At 42.4% G+C, this 22,589-nt stretch overlaps 1 protein-coding gene and 1 long non-coding RNA gene across 6 annotated transcripts in view; one reads left to right on the top strand and one right to left on the bottom strand.

Annotated features, from left to right (window-relative positions):
- Positions 1-22,589, top strand: part of LOC308474908 — a 306,542-nt gene that overhangs the window by 138,374 nt on the left and 145,579 nt on the right. The window lies entirely within an intron of this gene.
- The window catches only part of HERC2 (HECT and RLD domain containing E3 ubiquitin protein ligase 2), a 96,297-nt gene that overhangs the window by 17,306 nt on the left and 56,402 nt on the right, over positions 1-22,589 (bottom strand). For 4 of the 5 annotated variants that reach the window (XM_081001271.1, XM_081001272.1, XM_081001274.1 and 1 more), the window contains exons 55-80: positions 21,896-21,987; positions 20,469-20,644; positions 19,917-20,028; positions 18,823-18,904; positions 18,544-18,687; positions 17,325-17,415; positions 17,002-17,179; positions 16,108-16,189; positions 15,857-16,028; positions 15,566-15,710; positions 13,602-13,827; positions 12,507-12,678; positions 11,630-11,813; positions 10,632-10,772; positions 9,772-9,963; positions 8,499-8,652; positions 7,753-7,860; positions 6,048-6,179; positions 5,637-5,795; positions 5,425-5,543; positions 4,444-4,569; positions 4,010-4,165; positions 3,598-3,713; positions 3,250-3,448; positions 1,846-2,060; positions 1,321-1,498 (exon numbers count right to left, since the gene is read on the bottom strand). In XM_081001271.1, the coding sequence (XP_080857397.1) occupies positions 1,321-1,498; positions 1,846-2,060; positions 3,250-3,448; positions 3,598-3,713; positions 4,010-4,165; positions 4,444-4,569; positions 5,425-5,543; positions 5,637-5,795; positions 6,048-6,179; positions 7,753-7,860; positions 8,499-8,652; positions 9,772-9,963; positions 10,632-10,772; positions 11,630-11,813; positions 12,507-12,678; positions 13,602-13,827; positions 15,566-15,710; positions 15,857-16,028; positions 16,108-16,189; positions 17,002-17,179; positions 17,325-17,415; positions 18,544-18,687; positions 18,823-18,904; positions 19,917-20,028; positions 20,469-20,644; positions 21,896-21,987 (3,851 nt within the window). The remainder of the gene's footprint in view (positions 1-1,320; positions 1,499-1,845; positions 2,061-3,249; positions 3,449-3,597; positions 3,714-4,009; positions 4,166-4,443; positions 4,570-5,424; positions 5,544-5,636; positions 5,796-6,047; positions 6,180-7,752; positions 7,861-8,498; positions 8,653-9,771; positions 9,964-10,631; positions 10,773-11,629; positions 11,814-12,506; positions 12,679-13,601; positions 13,828-15,565; positions 15,711-15,856; positions 16,029-16,107; positions 16,190-17,001; positions 17,180-17,324; positions 17,416-18,543; positions 18,688-18,822; positions 18,905-19,916; positions 20,029-20,468; positions 20,645-21,895; positions 21,988-22,589) is intronic. The other variant, XM_081001275.1, reaches the window with a different exon arrangement.

The following is a 22,589-nucleotide window of genomic DNA, read 5'->3' as shown; positions in this document are numbered from 1 at the left end:
GAAATGCATTTTAAATAAAAGGGCACATTCTACAAATGTAAAAACACGCTGATTCCCAGACTGTCTGTGGGCTGGATATAGAAGGTGATTGGGCCGGATCCGGCCCCCAGGCCTTAGTTTGCCTACCCATGGTGTAAAGTATAGATCTTGGGGGTATGCAGCAGGTTCAGATGAATTCCAATTCCCCGAATGAAGTGGAGTGCCTTAGAGAGATTCTTTCTTTCTCTGAGACAAAGCAAGAGCTGTACAACATGTCATGAATGAAAGTAAGGATCCCCTCCCCCCAAATATGCCTCATGCCACCTCAGGGACTTGGGCACTGAACAAACTCTGCTGTCTATGAAAATGGAAACTTTTCATAGGCCCTACAGGACACCAGAAAGACACAGGGGAGTTAAGTCTCATTATCTGCAATAGGCCAGGGCTGTGGAAGCTTCACCTGCCAAGGGGTCTAAATTTGGCCTGTGAGGCCATTTCCCCACCAAACCACGTGCACCTGCCAATCAGCTGGTGTCACTTATGTCAGCTGGTGGGTGGGTGGGAGGCCAGGGTTCAATTCTGCATTGGCTGCAGCTGCCTGTTGCCAGCAAGGGGCAGGTGCCTGCAGCCTAAGCAGCAGGATTTAACCCCCACTTGACGGATATGTGCAGGAGTTAAAATCCTGCTCGGCTTGGCCGTGTATGCATATTCCCAACAGCGAAAGGTGCATGCAGCCAAAGGGAGACTAGAAAATGCATTATTCCTGAGCACAGGGCTGTGGTTCCCACACACCCAAAAGCCAGCAGGCTTTTTCATTGAAGTAAATGGCCGTTTAACTGCCAAAGTGGCGATGGCCAACAAAGAAGGAGAAGGAATGAAGAAAAAAATAAAAGAAATGGTAAAGGAACTGAAATAAGTAAGAAACAAGAGGAAATCAATGAACCCAGGACAGTGAAAGACGTACAGTAGGGAGGAAAGGTTTGTTGCTGTTGTTTCATTTTACCTCAGCGGTGGATAAATGTAAGGGAAGACACAGAAGGGAACCAAAATACAGGCAAAGTAACAGAGAAATAAATAAATAAAGAGGAATATCAGAAAAGGAGAAGACTTAACTGATCAGAAAACAGTAAAACAGTGAGAGCCGGGAGTGTCAAACTGCTCTGTCCAGGCAGGAGGAAAAAACTGAGGAGAAGCAGTCTATGTCCCACAATTCTTTGCTCCTGCCTGAGTCTTGTGCAAGAGGAATAGCCCAATCCAAAAACTTCATCGTCCACTGTAATGAATAGGAAGCTTTTGTAACCATTTTTTAAAAAGTGACTGAAGCATATGACACCATCTCACCAATTTCGGTTTCAGCTGATCCTCGCTATCCCCATGGCCAAGTCGTCCGTATCTTCCCTTGCCCCACGTGTAAAGATCCCCTGCGGCAGTAATGCATGCACTGTGTGCTCCGCCTGCTGCAATGTCGACAACTTCTATGCCCCGCAGGGATTCAATGACTCGAGGACGATCGCAAGGACTAAAAAAGAAAACAAAATGAAAATGAGTATACAGCTTATTTATATAGTGTAAATATAGCAAAGTAACTGACGGCGATGGGAATCATTAAATCATAGCTTGAAAAAATCTCACAGCATAAACCACCCCCTAAACAAGCGTTTTGCCTGCAAACAGAGGATCGTAATGCAGAGGTCAAATGTTTCATTCCATTCCCATCCTGTGAAATGGCATGAGAGACTGCGTGGAGCAGGAGTCCATTCAGCCAAAGTTCCACACAGAGGCACACATTTTCCTCTGTTTTAAGATACTGCAATGCCTCCCATGTGCTTATAATATATTCTCCGGTTAAAAATTTACTGTGTTTACCTTCGGTTGCCATGACCCAGCTTGCCATCCTCTGCCTCTCCCCAGGAATAGACTTCTCCTTCAGAAGACAGCGCCAGACAGTGCTTTCCTCCAGAATTCACAGCAACTTTCTTTATAAACACGTGCTGAATGGACTCTAGTAACGTTGGTGTAGAAACAGACTCTGTCCCTCCAATTCCAAGCCTTCCACCTGCCCCGTATCCTGTGGCATATAACTAAAAAAAAGAAAGGATCTGTCAATCATATGAATTTGTTGTATCATTCATTCTGTTTCTGCTATTCATGCTTTGAATGTCGTTGTTTATGCAGCAAAATCAGCACAACCTATGCACAAGAAGAGGGGATCAAGAGGCCTAAGGTGGGGTTGAGGAAACTCTACTTGCATGAATACAGTTCTATGGAGACCTGCATTGTTAGTCACATGGAAAGGATGAGCTTTGTAGCTATTGGTTTGCAAAATTATCTGTGTTGCGCAGACGCTCTCAGCCTTCTTACGCTACATATTTTGGGCTGATTCTTAGGTACTCTGTGGAGCACACTCAGCTCTTCTGCATGGTCAAGTTTCAGACAGAAACCGTAAGGAATAGGTGGAGTATTTAGTTCTTCCCCACAACACTGGGGATTTCAAGAAAATAACTTTGCCATTCACCTGATTGCTTTTTTTAAAAATATTGATTGATACAGCAAGGGAATTAAATCACAGAGAATGTGCAATCACACTGCACAGGCAACAATAAGAATTGGTTCTTATGTTCTATGAACCAGCTTTCTTCTTTTTGTAGTTCTCATGAATCCGCTTTTATGGTGCATTTGTTTATTTATATCCCACCTTTCTCCCAGCGCAGAACTCAAGGCAGCTCACGTGAATTAAAGCACGTACAACTAAAAACACACTAATCAACATAAATATTTTTAAACCAAATAAGTAAGTTACCCTGTTAAAACAGCACTGAATTTGAACACTTAAAACCATTTAAAAACGTAAAAAGAAGATAAAATGCATTACATCCACCCTCATAAGACCCTGCCACAACAACCATTTAGTGGCTTGTGGCCTGTCTAAACAAAACGAAACAAACTATGACTATAGTTCTAGCAGATTAGAGTTTTCAATATACAATCTGCATATTCATGATACAACGAAAGCTCTAAACCAATTGTGTGGTGATTTGTGCCTCATGCTTAATTGCCAATATTGCTGCAGGGCTTGGAACCTAGAGGGGTTTCCTGTGATCGTCACTGGCTTTGCAGCTCTGATCTCACATAACAAATTTTGCCCAAATAAGCCAACGTTTTTCTTTACAAGTTTGCAAATCTTTCTTTTCATTCACTGAGCATGTTCCCGTCCCGCTTCACAGACAATTTCAATGTCAACGGCTCAGCTTGACATTAACATCATCTTACCTTCCCATCAGCAGTCACTGCAAAAAGTGTCTGCTCTCCGCCAATCAACTGCACTGGCCGAAGCGTGGCAAGGGCTTCACAGGGAGTAGGAACTTTGACCTTAGCACCTTCTATGCCTCCAAGCTGTCCTCTGTGATTATGGCCCCAGCCATAAATAGTCCCACTGCCTCCAGCAGAAAGCGTCCAATCATCCGGTCGCCTGTTGAGAAGAGAAGTCCTGTGAATGGCCTGAAATTCCGTGTTCCCTCAAACTTTTCATATATTCAAAAGAAATGCAGTACCAACACCGTAACACCCTACCCCACCTCACCTCCCCCCCAAAAAAAACCTGTAACATTTTCAGGTTACCTGTTCATCCACTGTACAAGCTGTTCATCTTGCTCTCGCTTAAAAACATCATGGCTCTCGTGCAGAACATCCATGTTTTCATTATCTGCCATTAGTTCTCGAATTTTCTTGGCCACCTGCAATATAAACCGCACAATTTAGTGATCGGTTAAAGAAAGTGCAGTTTTCTTCATGGTTTGAGTTTTCCTTGACAGTAACAGCAGCCAATCAGGCACTGGACTCTCCACTGAAAGAGTGAAGGAGCTGTTAACTAGGCCAAATATTGGAAGTTCTCAAACTATATATCCTGGTGGTCTTATTTGGCATATGTACTTAAATGTCTGCATGCTTGCACCATTGTCCATGATAATATTTTTTTTATGTGTGTACACACACACTCTTAAGCATGAAGTTGAACCAGTCCTCCAAGTACCTCATCAAGGAAGAGGCGAGGCAATGGTGTCCTCTTATCAAGGGCTACAGCAACTCTCGAAGCCATGCAGTATCTCCTAAACCAAGCCCATTTGTGCGTCTCTGCACAGCAGGGAAGGGTATCCAGTTCCAGATCACAAGCAAGAGCTACAAGCACCTACAAATAAAAACAACATAGTTTGAAAGCACAAGGCTTCAGCCAGACCAGGCAGTAATATGATGGCTATTCAAATTACAATATTTTCTGGCTGTTCTTCAAGTTAAATTTTTTTTTAAGTTCTCTTTAAAAGATATGGCTTTCTTCTTTTCTTGTAGGAACATCTCTCCCCCTTTATCCACGTAGCACAGTTAGGATTGTAATGACAAATTTCCCCTTAAGTAATGCTAAGTAATGCCACTCTGGCCTTCTACGGTTTGTACCCCATGTCATCCTACCTTAAAGAAAGGACTGTGGAGAAGTTGTTTGCCACCTCTGACAATGGGGTCTTCGTAATCAAACTGCCGCTGCAATGCTTCAGGAAGGCCTTTAACAAGAGCAGCTAAGGCACTGCCTGTGAAACTCTAGGGTGGGGGGAGAAGCAGAATAAAGTAGTATTAGTTTCTAAGCGGCACTTGACAGTGGTTGCACTTTTGTAATGAAGAAGTTGTAAACCTATACAATGGTACCTCAGGTTAAGTACTTAATTCGTTCTGGAGGTCCGTTCTTAACCTGAAACTGTTCTTAACCTGAAGCACCACTTTAGCTAATGGGGCCTCCTGCTGCTGCCGCGCCGCTAGAGCACGATTTCTGTTCTCATCCTGAAGCAAAGTTCTTAACCTGAGGTACTATTTCTGGGTTAGCGGAGTCTGTAACCTGAAGCGTATGTAACCTGAAGCGTATGTAAACCGAGGTACCACTGTACTGCCAAACATCACTAGATTGGGGGTGGGGGTCGTGAATGAACTCATCTGTGTAACTATAAAAGATTTGCTGGTACTGCCTAACTAACTCTAATGCATTTTTGTTTCCTGTTTAAAGTGTTTTTATACCCCTCTAGAAAACAAAAGGCTCCCAGAGCAGCTTATAAATATCAGTAATATAATAAAACATATCAATAATAGTATTTCTCTTTCTCCCCCCCCCCCCCCGGTTACGTGGCTGCTATCACAGAATTCATCATGATTTGTACAAGAGGAAGGAAATTCTCCTGACTGCTACTTGCTAAATGGTGTGAAAACCATCTGTCAAGTATCCAAAAGACAAGCGAAACATTACTCAAAGCATTGCTAGAGCTTTAAAAAGCCCCAGGTGGTGTGGTATTACATGTTTGATTAATGACAGGAAGGTTGCTGTGAGCTATTCGTGTCTTACAATTTACGCCAGCATTAGAGCAATCTCAAGAACTCACGATGCCACTGGAAATCTGAGCTTCTTACCATAGCTCTTGCTTCACCATCGTTGTCTCCCAGTATTCGGTTGATGTTAATTGATTGGCCGAATTCAGTAGTTAGCAACTTCCGCAGTCTCTGTAAGGCCCACATTCTGTGCCCAGCAGCTAAAAATGTGTAAGATACATATATATGTAAGCAGATCGGCTTAGCAATCCATTAAACATACAAATCAGAAACTTTTCCAAAACTGCACCTACCCAGAGCACTCAGCTGAGCACATGCTGCCAGCGAGGCTGCCAAGCGAGGAACTATGCTCCTATTGGAAGCAAAATTCAAACGGAAATCCAGCAAACATGTTACCAAATCCATTGATGGGCAAGAAAGGATGCAGCGATCTGAAAGAAGGTCTTTGGGACCTACAGGCAGAAACAGGATTAATATTAGCCATTCCTCAGTCTAACACTTGGGCTTGTACTATTTATTTGAGACCTGGCCTTCTGATGTAAATAAATCTCCCTGAGGCACCTTACAACTTAAAAAATAGACAATTATCAGCTCAACCTGGAGTCCAGATTTTCTTTCTTAGCTTGCTAGCACAACTATCCCTGATCCCTGTGAAAAACAAAGGAACAAATATACTAGTGCAATTAAGCAATTAAAACATTCACCGGCCGCCGGCATGATGGGATAAACTGTGAAGCGCCAGCCCCATCCATTCACAGAACCGTCGCTGATGAATTTCCATTTTAATTCATCGCCTGGAATGCGCAGTTCACTAGACCAGTCAGACCATTCGCGACCTACAAGTTTGGATGAGACAATGAGTTAACAAACGGCTGCAGAGCTTGCTATATGTCACTCACTAAAGCGCCACACACAATGATGGTACCCACTGCCAATAAAATTCAATTTCACTGGGGACTACTAATAACTATTAGTATCTACTACTACTAAAACATAATGTGGCTGATGAACAAAGTGCCACTGTGGCTCTATCAGTAAGAATTAATATGAACCCAGAATCTGTTATTACTGGTTCTGTCACCAGAGATGCAAAGGAAACAGCCTTACAAAGCCTGAAAGAGCATAAAGAATGAAACTAGAAACTAAAAGCTAATACAAATTGCCCAAAAATATTAATAAAAATAGTAAGTTAAAAGGTAAAATACCCCTGGAAGTTTAAATCCAGTCAAAGGTGACTATGGGGTGTGGCGCTCATAAGGGTTTCAGGCTGAGGGAGCCAGCATTTGTCCACAGACAGCTTTCTGGGTCATGTGGCCAGCATGACTAAACTGCTTCTGGCGCAAAAGAACACCGTGACGGAAACCAGAGCGCACACAAACGTTATTTACCTTCCCGCCGCAGTGGTCTATTTATCTACTTGCACTGATGTGCTTTTGAACTGCTAGGTTGGCAGAAGCTGAAACAGAGCAATAGGAGCTCACCACCGTCACGTGGATTTGAACTGCCAACCTTCTGATCAACAAGCTCAAGAGGCTCAGTGATTTAGACCACAGCGCCACCCGCACGTGCCAGAAGGATTGGGTGGAAATATTCAACTCCAGTGCTCACAATCTATCAAATTGATTGTGGATTAATGATTATTATCATGCTTCTGTAACACCATTTATGTTGTTAGTTTCCCAGGCTACTGTTCCCAAAAAATCAACCTATCATCTAGTAGTGAGGAACATGAGGCTCAAGTGATGAATGTGGCCAACAGCCAAATCCTATGGGATCTGCTGCATCTGGTCCACACAGCCACCCTATCCAATGGAATGCATGAGAGAGGTCAGCAAAGGCTGAAAGCCCAAATGCACTCTGTGCAGCTTTGGGATCTAGGACTAACAAAGACGTGCTCCCTACACCCAGTCTTTCCCTCTGGGTGCAGTGTGAACATTGGGTGTTGTTGCCTAAAGGCACTCTCCCAGCTCCTTGGGAAACAGCAGCCAACAATGTGTGCTTCCAGTCGCCCAACTTTTCCCCTGGGAGCTGCAAACTACGCAGCAGGCACAGAGACAAGCTCTCATGCCTTCCCATCTGCAGAGGAAGGATAGAGGTGTATCCCTGTTGGGCAGCTGGAGCGCTAACTGCCTGGAAGTCGGAAAAGCAGCAACGAAGAAAGAGAAAGGGGTGTCAGAAAGAACCGAATGGGGGAGAGAAGAGGTGCGTCTGCTCATTTTTGGTTCTCGGCTTTGCCTACCATTAGCTGTAGTCCCCAGTGTAGCTTTCCCATAGACCTACCACCCTCCTTATATAAAGGTTTCTCATCCCTGTTAAGAGACCAATCTGTAATACGTTTTTTTGCTGATAAAACACAAAGAACAATGAAGCGTTTGGCACAACGCTCAATCTGATATATTGTCTCATTACCTGATCGGACAGAAACTATCCGGTTGACTCCATCCATGACGGTGAGTGGGTCATGGCGTCGTTCTGTGGAACACTGACGGTCAAATTCTACTCGAAGCCCTTCAGCACCTAAAGGGTGAAAGCCACAGAAGTAAAGCCCCGTCTTTTCTTTTCTTTTTTTAAAAAAGAGCATCATCTTTCTGACAGGTTAATTTAAAACCCTGCAGGATAAGCATCTGAAGTACAAAGCATTCATAGGCTTGTGTATACCTTTTACAACACCAAACCTGAACTTCAGCTGTTTAGCTGAGCGTACTAGCACTTGCAACAAAAATTATTATTTTACTAAAGAAATATGCTATGATTTCAATGGAAAATATGGACACAGCTACTTCTGAATGAATCTAAAATATCCACCAAACAGTTATGTCCTAATAGATATAAAAGCCATTGTGTTGCAAAAAACATTAGTGAAACGATGATGGAAGTATTGCCCTCTATCATAACATCTGTGTGCCCAGGGATAATCAAGCAATCTTTGCACAATCTTAAGGACAAACTGCACTGCTTTTGTTGTTGTTGTTGTTTATATACATTAGAGAAATTTAAGCCCCGCTAGCAGCTACAAACATGCATGATTTACTACCCTAACAAAATTTGATGAAACCACACACTTTCAGTAGCCCTATTCATTTGGTGTATAAATTTTAGTGAAGGCATAGAATCCATTTGCACCTTTGAGTGTACACCTTATGAGAATTTAGTACCTGGTATTTTAACAGTGCCACTGGTAGAAGTATCATCTGTATACGGATGACTACTTTCCACCACCACCGGTTGCGAAGACAGGCGACCGCTTTGTGAATCCGTTGCCACATCTTCCAGCTCCGTAACGCACAGCTCCAGCAGCATATCAGCAACCTGAAAATACAAATCTCGCGAGATTTATTTTTTGCATACATAGATGCTCCTCATTCTTTTTGCAGGTCAATCGATGTTCCAACAAAAGCATGCTTAAAACAAACATTAAGGTAGCTATCAGAAATGGCATGTAAATTTTAAAAATTTGCAATGGTTGTTTCAAGCAAAATCTATAGTAGAAAACAAGGTGAAACAGTCCCTAGATGCAGGGGCATAGCGCTGTCTGCCAGCGCCTGGGGCAGGAGCGCACTAACCCAACCCTTGCTGCTGATGGCTAGGAGCTAGCCACCCCCCAAGCTTCTGGGTCCAGGGCCGCAGTCCCCCTGCCCCCCCCTCACGTTACGCCAGTGCCTAAATGTCTAGGAGGCATTGGGTAGGAGGCAAGCTGATCCTTCAGTCCAGGAGTGAAGCTGCCTCTGAGAGGTAATTTGCTGGCAACAAGAAAAAGGTGCAGAATAAAGGAAATGCTAAATAAATAAATCACATTGAAGAGAGATGGGGGTAGCCAGCAAATCCACCTGGACATCATTACCCAGCAGCCCTTACTGACTTTCAGGCCTTTATTTTGTTAAATTGGAAATACTAATTTATGCTGTTGCAATTTTGCTTGTTTACCTTATGGTAGAACTGTTTCATTGTTTATTGGCCCTGTTTATGGGATTTTGTATATTCTTTTTCAGTTTATTTGTATTACTGTGTTCCCTTGCTCTGGGACTGAAAACGTTCAGTGAAGAGTGGGCTACAAATAATGTAAACAAATAAATTTTAAATAAAACAGAGGAGACAAGGACCAGGTTTCCCCACCGACTTGCTATGCACGTATGCACCTGCCCTACAAAATTTCAACCTTGCCAGCTTGTTCAATAAATTAACTTCTTTCCAGTTCTAAAGTTTCATCTCAATTCAGTTACAGATTGCAAAGGCTGCTGAAGAATACTCTGTAAACATCTTTAGCCATCTCAGGTGTGTGCGTTTGTGTATACAAATGTTCACTGATATTCCTAGGTATCTGCAGCAGTCTTTGACTTCTCAGCTGTGTATTAACCACATTAGGAATGTCAGTATACTTAAGAAGCATTAGAAGTACAGAGCAACTGATGAAGCAAAACCCAAGGTCACCTGTGGGTAAGCAGTGCCCATGCCGGACAGCACAGCTGAAAGGACATCCTTGCCCTTCTCTCCAGCGCGGCTGGACACGGCCAGCTTCAAGAGGTCCACCATGACTCGGGTGTCATCTGGCACCAGAAGACCAGTGAACTCATCCAAGTACTGGGGCTCCGGACCAGAGACTTTGCTTTGGCTTTCTGCATCCTTCAAAACAAAATGGAAGAAAAGGCAGATGAAGAGAATACACAGAAGCCTAAAGGAGGTGCCCAAAGACAGAAGCACACACTGGACAAGCCCATCAAGAAAGCAAATCTCTGGGCCTGGATTCTGTGGTCTCACAGGCTTATTTTCAGCCTACCTGCTAAATCGGTATTTTTAGCACTTCAAAAATGACAGACGTGGCAAAGGTTTTAGAGGGGACAAGTTCAGCGATCCAAAACAGATAATACTGTTAGATTGTGGTGTATCGTATTATTGTCCCAACAATTCTAAGTTGCATATACCTCTAGGGCAGGCATAGGCAAACTTGGCCCTCCAGATGTTCTGGGACTACAACTCCCATCATCCCTAGTTACCGGACCAGTGGTCAGGGATGATGGGAACTGTAGTCTCAAAACATCTGGAGGGCCGAGTTTGCCTATGCCTGCTCTAGGGTCTACGGAATGCCATTAACTAAAAATTTGTATTTTGCATAAATACAAACTAGTGCATAAAAAGGAAGATTAATGTGATGATCATAGGAGCTACCCAAGAACCCAGCCTGCACATGGTGCATCCTGCGGCACATTCTGCATAAACTCTGTCAAGCACCACCCACGTTCAGTTACTTTCAGGGAAATGCAATATATCAGTGGAAAAAACAGAAACGGTACCTCTTTGGTTTTGGTCATGGTCTCTGCTATGATACTGGCTGCTCCGGGATCATCGGTAACAGGAATAAAAGGACGAGATGAGGCTGCAGAAGCTGAAGGAGTTATAGCAGAAGGAGTCACAGCATCGTCCGTAGATGCCACCTAGCCAAGCAGAGTTGCATGACAGTAAGAAAGCTTGTTGAATCAGATACAGCAGGACTTTGCAAAGCATTTGCATCCTGTTTAAGCAGTATAAAAAACAAGTCCATAACCACAACAGTACCGTACACAACTACCCTAAATTAACATTTTTCAGAAGTTCACCTTTGCCCAATTATTTTCATTGCTCCAAAGCATCGCTGCCATGGCAAGAGCTTACCAACTAAAATGCAAGCCAAACAAGCTCAGCTGGGCTTGCCATCTTCTTCAGTAGCCTTTCTTCCACTAAAAATTCCCTTCTGGAGTCCTTCCATAAGATAAATGCTCAAGACGGCCTTTTTCAAGCAATTATGTAATATGCGGAAATTTAAATTTGTATCCTTAGCATCTACTATGTGAGCTAACTCTTAGTGTCTTAAAAATCATGCTAGTTTACTTTTCTGGGTGTAGTGCAATTCACTCCGCAAGTGACTACAGTGGTACCTTGGTTCTCGAACAGCTTGGCCCCCGAATTCGGCAAACCTGTAAGTGTTCCGGTTTGCGAACGTTTTTCGGAAGCCGAACATCCAACACAGCTTCCACTTGAGTGCAGGAAGCTCCTGCAGCCAATCAGAAGCCGCGCCTTGGTTTTTGAAAGGTTTTGGGAGTCGAGCGGATTCCCAGAACGGATTAAGTTCGAGAACCAAGGTACCACTGTATTTTTAAATCTCGCAAGCTGGATTGCAAACAATACAAAACCTTCTATGCTGAAATGTATAAATGCAAGCAAACAAATCTAGACGATCAACTGAAAGTTTTCTACTACCCATCTTTCTAATAATTCAGTTGAGGGGGTGGGGAGTTCGGGGGGGGGGAATTACCTCCACTTTCCTGTCTTGCCATGGGGTTGGGCTCAATCTCTCTTCTACATCTACCACTAGCATACTATCTTCCCCATTGGGTGCATTGCCCGTAGAAGAAAGGTCTGGAGGAGCAGGCGAGGAAGACAAACATTCCACTGGCGCAATCATACTTGCAGGCATTAGTGCTCCAACCACAGCATCCCTAAAATAAAAAAGGAAAGCATTCAGAATATTATTGTGTTACATTACACTTGCCTCACTGGGCAGAAAAGACATCAGATTCATTATTAGCCTTTTTAAAAATTACACTGTGAGAAAGTCGCACAGAATCATGGCACCTGATCCAGCAGTAGCACAAATAAAGAACCCTCTTAGTTCAAGCATCCCTAACAGGAGAGGCCACAAAACAGAATATAGCCTACCATTCTTTTTAAAAATTAAAAATAAAATACATGATAAGCAGAAAAGACGAAGTCAAAAGAGACTGAGGACAAGTAAAACATTTCAAAACTTGTAACAAAGACACCCTAAATAAGTTAGCAATATCTTTACCAGGTCTGCTTTGGCTATGAAAAATTACACATACAAGTGTTGCTTCCCCCCCTCCAACCCACTAAAAATTGACCTGTTATCAAGTTTATTTAACACCCAACAGAAAACTCATATTATATGAACTGTCCAATCTGCATGGACATCTGCATCACACACCCAAAAAAACAACTATACTCCAGATGAAAAAGTGACCGACAAACTTCTGAACCAAATGGTGTACTTATACGATTTGCGAAATGAGCAATTTCCTTTCACAGCATCTAACAGGCATCAGAAAACCTGAGTGTAAGAGCCAGGTCCAAAGAAAATGTACTTAACCATGTATCCTTACGCCCAAGCTTACCTGGCATACATGATCTGTAATGCTGTCAGTATATGAGACAATGCCTGCTGTTTGGCAAGGTTGCCATCTAGTGACAAAAGGATCTTGGCAAGTGAAGGCCGGTTAGGTTTAGAGCTGTTTGCACCATTGATTTTGTTACTAGCAGCAGAAGAATCGGCATCTGATGGGACACCTACAGGAAATAAAAAGATTTCCAGGTTTCCCATTAGGAAAAATTTACACACAGACTTCTCAGCCACAGAAGAACAAGCAGGGAAGCCCAAAGCTAGTTTGGGAGCAAATATAAACTAGGCAAGATATTTGGCTCCTTCTGTCATTGTTTATAGATTTCCATTCCATGTCTCCCTGCCCCCTCATACACATACAATCTCGTTCTCCATTAATTTCTCTCACACACACCTTTATCTTTTGCTATGTTCAGTATTTTTAAGATGACACTGTGGAGAAAACTTATATTTTACCATTAGAATGACTCTTCAATTAATTCAGTCCTGTTTTGCATGTCAAATTTCAGTTCAAATTAGTACCAGAAGGCTGGGCGGGGGGGAAGACTACACAAAAAAATATTTACATCAAATGCATCCTTACGTGTGTGTGTGTGCGTGCGTGCGTGTACGCAAACCCACACCTACACACCCACCCACACTATGCTGGCACTGGCACTCCTTTCTTTCTCTATGGCCCTGGTTAGCAACCCTCTTTTAGCAGAGGCCTTATTTGAAACTGAACAAGAACTTGAGAGTCAGAAACCTTGCAGACACCCCCCTTCCTCTCCCCCCTCCAAAGAATTATTTGATTTAAATGAAAAAAGTAGGGAGGAATTAAAACCAGATAACTAGGAGTGGGTTTTTGTGTGGAAGGCGGGTGAACACGGTTCACAGTTTGGCTCCTCAAAACTAATTCCTGGGCTCAGAATTCTTCAACCTCAAGTGTCTATCTTTTGTTCTTCAGTCCAGTAGATCCCACAAGGCTGAGGTCTGGCCACTAGCTTTCTCTCTATGGCGATACTATTTTGCTAAACACACACAACAGCAACAATGCCACCACACCGCTTTCCTCTCTTACGCTTATTTGTCATTTATTTATTTATATTACCCAAATAGGATGCTCCTAAAGGGTCTCTCGCTGTTTGAAAGAGAACGGGTTCGTGCACAGAGGGTGTAGCTACGTCCATGGTTGTCCAAGCCACGCTATGGGAAGACCCACAAGCAACACGGGTGATTTTCTGGCCTTCCAAACCTTGCACCAGAGTGGGCTTTCTATTGACTGTAGTTGTCCCATTGCCTTGCTGTCCGTGATCATTATCTCCCCAAGCATAAACCTGCCAATAAATCAAATCATTCTGTGCATCTCTCTTTTTCAGTGAAAATTTCACATACAGCACACTCAAAGTAATATGGATAAATGATTGAGCCACGGAATATCTAACAGATGCAGAATCTTGCTCTGAACTCAGTTGTGTAGAGGTAATCCTCGTTTTGTGTGTGGGTTACATTCTGGACCCCCACACACATCAGAAGAGCAAACGAAAGCCCGTTCCACCCCATTTTGTGATGTCTTTATGATATTTTGGGGCTATTTTCAGGTTCTGCACTGTGCGCACATCCGCAGTCACACGTCATTCAGACCCACCAAAAAAAGCTGCTGCTTGTATCCATACGCCCCATTATCTTTGCTGAAATTCAACCCAATGGAGGTTAAGTTTCAGTCTAAATGGAACTGGAGCAACCGGCTTGAATAATGATTCCAGAAAGGCACAGTTCATTGCACATGCTACTACACTCAAAAGAAATACAGCGTAGTAAAAATTTTACATAGTGGCTCAAGTTATAGCATGGCTAAGAGTGAACAAGGAGTGCATTTTTGTTTCTGGAACTATTATGCTCCTCCTCCCCTCCTCCTGCTGGTGCTGCTGCTTTGCTATCAAGAGCTACATCACAGTTTGGCTTACTATTACCTCCAAACCCGGGCTACTGGGGTGTCTCACTTCAAAGCACAGTTTGGTTTTGGCTTACTGTTTGTAGCTTGTTGGGGGAGACAAGCCCAAGTCCGCATGTAACTCTTGGCATTGCAGCAGCAGGGGAAGAGTGAAGCAGCCACAATTCTTTCCTAATGTGCAGTGCGCATGTTAAATCATTCATGCTAAGCCACAGACTAGCTTAGTGTACATGTGAACTAGACCAAAGATCACTGGCCGCTATGAAGTCCCAATACAGGCCAAACAATTATGAAAATAATTTTAGGAACAAAAAAAGCAGGTGATCCACGTTAGCATCTACCTCCCTGACTGCTTCACCAGCAATGTTGATATATTTATTCTAGTGTTTCCAAGTGCAATTAAAATTCTTGGCAAATAATTTCATAAAGTGTAGCTTCCTGGTGACTATTTCTGAAGCAAAGTGAGTGGCAATGAGGAATAGGGACTTTACAGCACATGCCTCTGGAAAATCATTCCTATTCCTTCATTAGGCTCCCTCGTTGCTGACTTTTTAAGGCACCCAAATATATTACTCTTCTAAGATTATTTGATGCTTCTACTATATTTGGTTTCTGTTGCCAAATGTCACCTTTGTGGAAGTTTTCTGTGGTTTTGTATTTGCCAAGTGCCTCATAAATTCCACTGATTAAGAGGGCGACATAAATATTCTAAGCAAACAAAGATAATCATTTTACAATAACTGCATTTGCTAAATGAAGACTATAAACAAAACACACTGTTTGTTCTTTCTTACTGGCTTAAGGGAAGGGGAAGAGGAAGAGGGCAAACATTATTCCATTTGCCGAGATGGAACCACTTAATATAATGGACAATGTGGCAAAAACTGTGAAATGTAAATTGCACTGAAAAACATCCTACAGCGCTGTTGGAAGAAGAGCCAATAATGGCAATGGTTTTAAGTGATTCATCACACAATTCCATTGCTGCATTCCATGCTCCAGCACTTACTTATTCATTGCCAGGAGCTCAAAATTCAGTCCAGAACAAGTTATGGCAAGTAGATCCCATGGAACTTACTGCCATGTAATGGTCTTGTGATGGACTGACAAATGGTTCTTACCTGCCCTGTGTCAGTGACTGCTAGGCAATGGAGTGCACCTACGGCCACGTGCACGATCTTCTTCGCCCTCAACCCTTCTACCACTTGGGGTTTTCGTACATGGACATCTGTTCCGTGTCCTAGTCTGAAGTAGTCGCCTTTGCCCCTGAAGACGAAACAATAACATTGATAGGATGATTATGTGTGTCTCTGACGACTGATCAGGATGCAACCCTACGATTCCATTCTTCCTATCAGTTTGGCTGGTTTTATGACAATTGGGGGGGGTGCAATTTGTTAAACGCGACATACCATGTCCAAACCACCCCAGACTTGGTTAGAGCCAAAGAGAACTGAGCTCCGCACTCTATCTGGCAGACTCCCTGGCCATTCAGCCTTTCAATGTTCTGAGGAATGTTACATCCTTCGCTTCCTCCTCGACCGAGTTTTCCAAAGTCTCCATCTCCCCAGGAAAATACGAGCCCTAAGGAAAACAGGCTTGTGTTAATTGCTGCAACGGCCATACGGTATTAAAGCGGCAATAAGGAGGAGAGGTTACTTACCCTCATCGGTCAAGGCCAGCGTCTGAGCGTCTCTGCTCCCACAAGCAACCTGAATGACCCTATGACCAAGGAGCACTTTGACCTACAAGGCAGAAAACACAGGAGGTTCATTCATTCATTTTGAACTGTGTGCAATTTGCTCACAATTTAAGAGATACAGTTGATCTACTGATACCAGTTTAGGCCAGAAATTCAATTTGGCACAGTGAACTTAAGAGAAAAAAGTTGATTTAAGCCCCACCCCACCCACACCCAAAAAGAAGGTCTGCATGCTCCCATTCCAGATCTCAAGAACGGAAGACTAAAAGAGGAAGAAGGAAGACTGGCTGAGCGCTTTGATATCTGTGATTGCTGCTAACCAACAATAAAACAATCCAGAAACTTGGGTCTGTGTAAGCTGCAATTAATTAAAGAAAGCAACAACACTGACTAAGTCTTCTCCTGATCCAATGAAGAAGAAAGAAGCTTACCATTTTATTTATTCATTATCTCAGGGTGGATTTCAAAATAACACATAGGTAAGAGATCCAAAGTTTAATAGCCAATATGATAAAAAATTCCTTACCCAATATATTCATCTAGCAGGCAATGCATCCATCAGCAGCTGTACTTGATAAATTAACCCCCTCCCAAAGGGCAATGTGACAGAAAAGGAAAGAACGCTGGCACCAGCCAGATCTCAGAGGGGAGGGCATTCAATAAATGGGGGTGTACAGTTCACACACCTCATTAGGTAGGCCCATCTCTGATCCAGATACCCGGAGCATTATTTTAAAATGTCACCTCTACTATATACTGAGTGAGGGCATTTGGGCTGTTTTCCTACTTTTGCTGTATTTCAGCAAGCCTATGCACTGAAGTGACCTAAGGTGGGAAAACATATTCTGATTTTACCATCTTTGGCTTAAGCTGCGTAGTGTTGTCTCCATGTCCCAGTCGACCATATTCCCCGAGGCCCCATGTATACAATTCACCACTGGAGGTGATGGCAGCACTGTGAGAACTTCCACAGGCAATATCTCGGATACGCTTTGTTTTCAATGCTTCTATCAGCCTTGGTTTATCACAGTTCCTGAAAACAAAAACAAAACCCAAAATACATTGTGTTTGTTTAGTTGGGTTATTTAATTAAACTTTAAATTAGGTATCACAAGCTAAATGAACTGAGTGTCCAATATCCAGCAAGCTCAGAGCAGCAGCAAAAATGGCATCCTTACATTCTACTGAAGTGTCCAAGTTTCCCATCATCTCCTTCGCCCCAAGAGAATACCTTCCCATCAACAGTTAAAGCCATAGCATGGCGGCCACCTGGAATGGATAAGAATATGAGAAGGTTGACAAGGTAACACACCAAGATTAGAGGGGGGGAAAGGGAGAATCAAACAGTAGAAAGAAACCTCTTCAGAAAAGTTGGTAGCAACAGTGGCTTCCCTGCACTCCCTTCCATGACAAAATGCCTTGTGTATATCTCTAATATTAAATTATCTAACTAAAACTGATTGAAACCCGCATTGCATTTTTGCTTTTACACAAAAACAGAACACACTCTCAACAGCTCATTTGAAATTCTTGGTTGAACCCAAAGCAGAACAGGAAGATCATGTTCAGATCAGAGGGTTAGCTGTAAAAAAATGAAACTGGGTTTAGTGATTCCAACCAGAAAACATAGTGGCTCCAATCGTGAACGTTGTTTTAAAGTATGGTTTAATGCGACTGTGGAACAGACGGACTGTATGTAGAATGTGACAGCCTCCTTTCTGTATCAGGCAAGTCTAAGTAACAAGAGACCGCTGTGTGCAGCATCTCAGTTTGCTAACAAACACCACAATGTAATTACAATACATTTAAGTATTTCCCACCCTGCTAAATGAGGAAATGGGGGGAACTCAAAACAACAACTCAATTAGCTTATTTTCACTCTGTACTTTCACCCCATCACATGGCTGCACACATTCAAACCCTAATCTAGATTTCACAATATTACTTACTTACTTCACCAAAATTTTATCAGGCATTACAAATATAGGCTATCATAAAACATCCGTATGTAAAATTTTAAAATATATACAAATAAAGAGCCATGTAAAAATATGAAATAACGAGGATTTTCAATGGAGCTTCCTTCCCGCTAAATAGTGCCATTCACCACTGTATGAGATGCTATTGAAAAAAACTCAGCAGTTAGTTTTGCAATATTCATCGCAGTATTAGCACAGAGAAAGTGCCCCGCTAACACAAGTTTCTAAGACTAGATACGGCAATTGCCCTTTCACACGTAACACTTCCCTATGCAGAGTACCGTGCAGAGAGAAAGCAAGAAGAATACTGACATGCAAAGTAATTTTGACATCCAAAGTAGTTTGGATAAGAAGCCTATTTCAATTTGACATAATAATCTTACTGATTCCCAGAGATAGGAAAGGACAGATTTGGTACCTGAGTGAACTGCAACTTTCTTGACTACATAATTACTGAGAGCAGTAATCTGCCGGGGAATGGGAACAGTTCCACTTGATAAGCCTAATCCCAGTCTTCCATTGGTGGCCTCTCCGCAGGCATACACTTTACCCTCCACAGTCACTAAAAGACAGGAGAAACTCAGAGTTCCATCACGGAGAAATTAGGACAGCCGAAAGCAGCTTTGTTTTTTAAAACAAACACGACATCTTACATATCAGTAGATTTAAAAAGCTGCGTGACAGAGAGCTCCCCTACCTGCAAAAAGGCTTTTGGATCCCCCAGCTACCTGTACCACATTCAAGGCAGAGAGGGTCTCGGAAAACGAAGGAACCTTTATCTGTAAAACGCAAATTATACAGAAAATAAACAAGCGTAAGGCGTTTCAAAAGCACTGATTTGCCTATGGCATACCTAAAACTGTTCTCTCAATCTTAGCAGTCATCTTCTGATCATCGAGTGAATGCTTGCCGCACATTCAAAGAGTACTCTTTTTATTCAAAAGGTTTTTAAGTTATGAATTAAGTGTCCCTGCATCTCATTTAGCACCAGCATTCACATCTCCCTTCTGACCAAAGGCTTATTTCCTGGCCGCCAGGAAATATGCACAGTTGCCAGCTTGACACGATATATGCTAATCTTGTTTACATTACTAGGACCCTGTAAGCCACTCCACACAATGTATTGACTAGCTATTGAACAGCTGTTCCTTAATCAAGGTAGAAATAAGTTGCTAGTTGAAATACCTTTCAAGTTTGGGTCATATGCTTTCAAGTAATGGAAGCCAATGCTTTCCGAAAGAAGCCCAAGAATAAAACCGCAACAACCCATCTTTGCAAGTCTGTTAAGAACAGAAGTCCTGCCAGATGAGACCAAAGTATATCTATGTGCAGCATCCCGTACTCCTATTGGCCAAGCCCACGAGCAGTGAGTGAATACAAGTGCTCTCCCTGCTTGTCCTTCCCAGCAGCTGAGATTCAGAGCCATACTGCTTCTGACAGTAGACAACGTTCTACTATGTCATATTGCTTATAGGATTTTAGGTGTTCCGGTCCTGACCACTGCATAGAACCAAGTTTTTTTTACCAAGGATGGTCTCCTCCGTAACACAGCTGAAGCTGCTGCATGGATGTTAAATCCGCAGCAACTGGCAGCTGTTAAGAAGAGGCCTAATCCTTGGCTGAAGGGCTGTATGTAAATTTAATAAATAAACAAATGATCCAGAAAAAAGAGGCATGACAAGACATTTAAGGTGGTATTGCCTTGCAACACACGCAGAGACACACAAAGAAGAAAGGAAGCACAACATTGTTTTCATGTATTTCAATTAAAAAAAACAAAACACCCAATACCTTAGAACCTTTTAATCCTCCTAGTTGGTCTTTGTCATTCAGGCCCCAAACAAAAACTTTGGTCCTTATTGTCGCTGCTGATTCCAGGCCTGTCGTCTTCTTTCTAACAAGGCTAAGCAAGCAAGCAAGCAATAAGTTAACTTTCCAATTTATATATTGGGATTGTCCCTAGAATTTTATTTGTCACCCAGCTATTCACAATTTATTTGCAACAACTGCATCACAACTATTTTTGTGAAAATAATGAATTGAAATTGAGACAGATGTAGTAGCTTTGTACTAATGTAACATATTAATACGTAACACTGTATTTTTAAAAATTTAAGTTTCTGGTTGTTGCGTCAGTTTTTGGTACACCGCTTAGAGATATTTTTTAATATATTAAGCAGTATAGAAATTAATCAATAAATCAATAATCTGTTAAAGAAAATAAAATTGAGGAACGTTTGGGACAAAGTATTCCTAATCCTGAACTTGAAAGTCCCAACAAGTTCAGCAGTATGCAGTTACATGTGGTGTTTTATAAGAGATCTTTGCTCTAATATTCCATACCTCCCAGTGTTAGCTTTATCATCTTCATCTTCTTCGTTATCTGAAGCAAGAAAGGGGACTGCAGCCAAGTCTTCATCCTCTGCCCGAATACGCCCCAATATGCTGAGACCGTGTATTTTGCAATCAATGCCGGAGCTCCTGCACTGCTTTATAGCCACTTCAATATACCTATGATACTGAAATTAAAAAGGATTAAGTATAGTAAGAACCAACACATAATGCCACAAATTTAAGAAAATACGTGACAAAAGGATAGAAGACTCTAGAGAACTGCCTGCCTGCCTGCTTGCTTTAATATTATGATTGAGACTATGAAAAGGGAAATGAATGAATTATATATGTATGGACTTGTATCCATTTTTACCTACTTCTGACCTTTCTGCTCCCTCCTGTTTTATTAATATAAAAGGGAATCTTTTTAATAATAAAAAGCCTGAATAAATGAAAGAACCACTCCTGTTCTTAATTCTGCTCAGGTGTGCTCTGTAATGAGCCATCCTAACTTGGTAAGACCTTTATTGCTTTGGGTAAACCTGAGGCACTCTTACTTTTCAGAGCAAGACCCTCACCCACATATGAGGTCTAACCTCTGACAGACCCCTGGGATTCTGACAAGTGTCTTCCTGCATTCCAATTGATTTTTACTTTTTCTTTACACGCGGCATCTGCCTTGTATGCATATGCAACTATACCCAACAAAAGGAGGGGACGGGGCTCACAAAAACATTAATTTTGTTCACGATTTAAACAACAGATACATAAACTCCAGCCAGTGTCCTCATTAAGCAACATTGCTGTGGAGATATCACCGCATGGTTTCTTGGCAAACAAAAAAATTCCTCATGCACTCAAAAAAGAATGTGACAAAAGAAACTTCACAATAACAGCAGGGAATTTAAATCTGACACCTTGTAGCTGAAAGCCATGGGGGAAACACAGAGAATATACGTATTTTTCGCTCCATAAGACACACCTGACCATAAGATGCACCTAGTTTTTAGAGGAGGAAAGGGGGAAAGCCCCGTTTTTGGGGGGATCAGCTCAAAGTTGTTGAGCTTACTTTGCAAAGGGGAAAAAAATCATGTTTTTATGGGGTTCAACTCACAGTTCTAAAGCTTCTTTAGGAAAGGAAAGGGAGGGTTTCTACAGTTTCCAGACAGATACTAATTAGCCAGTCACATGTCGCTGGGGAAACAAACAGCCTCCATCTGCAGAACATTCAACAATGGAGGCCTGGGCAAGGGGACGGGGCCGGAAAGGGAGCCAGCGATCGACCACACTTTCGCTCCATAAGACGCACAGACATTTCCCCTTACTTTTTAGGAGGAAAAAAGTGTGTCTTATGGAGCGAAAAATACGGGACATCTTACATGGGTTTGATGCACAACTTTCTTAATTAGTCTTCCCTATAAGCAGCAATAACCTACCTCTGTGCAATCACCGAGAAGAGGAACTGTGGTGTCTGTAGGATTAATGTTGATTGTCTTCAGCTCTATGAGGTTGTTTAAAGAACTTCCACCTGCAGCATAAGGAAAGAGATGCATGCTGGATTATTTTTAATTTGGGAGTTGTTGTTTTTCAGTACAGGCAACTCCCAATTTATGCAGGGGTTATGTTCCAAGGCACCGCATGTTAAGTGAAATCATGTATATTTGAAACCATTATAAAAGCCTGCAAACGGCCTAGGACCCTCGTACCTACAGGACCGCCTCTCCTGGTATGTCCCACAGAGGAACTTACGGTCTTCAAACAAAAACATCTTGGAGGTCCCAAGCCACAGAGAGGTTAGGCTGGCCTCAACCAGAGCCAGGGCTTTTTTGGCTGTGGCTCCAATCTGGTGGAACGCTCTGTCACAAGAGACTAGGGCCTTGTGGCATCTTTCCGCAGGGCCTGCAAGACAGAGCTGTTCCACCAGGCCTTTGGCCAGGGCACAGCCTGACTCCCTCCTTTGGCAGTCCTCACAGAACTCTAGCCCAATGGTTGCCATTGATCTGATTTGAATTAATTTTATAATGAAATGATTTTAGAATGTTGTATTATTTGACTGATGTTAGCCAGTCTGAGCCCGGCTTCGGCTGGGGAGGGCAGGATATAAATTTAAAAAAATTATTATTATTATTA

Source organism: Podarcis pityusensis, assembly GCF_964106645.2.
Source record: "Podarcis pityusensis genome assembly, chromosome: 4".
Classification (NCBI taxonomy): Eukaryota; Metazoa; Chordata; class Lepidosauria; order Squamata; family Lacertidae; genus Podarcis; species Podarcis pityusensis.
This window is presented reverse-complemented; position numbering and strand designations above follow the sequence as displayed.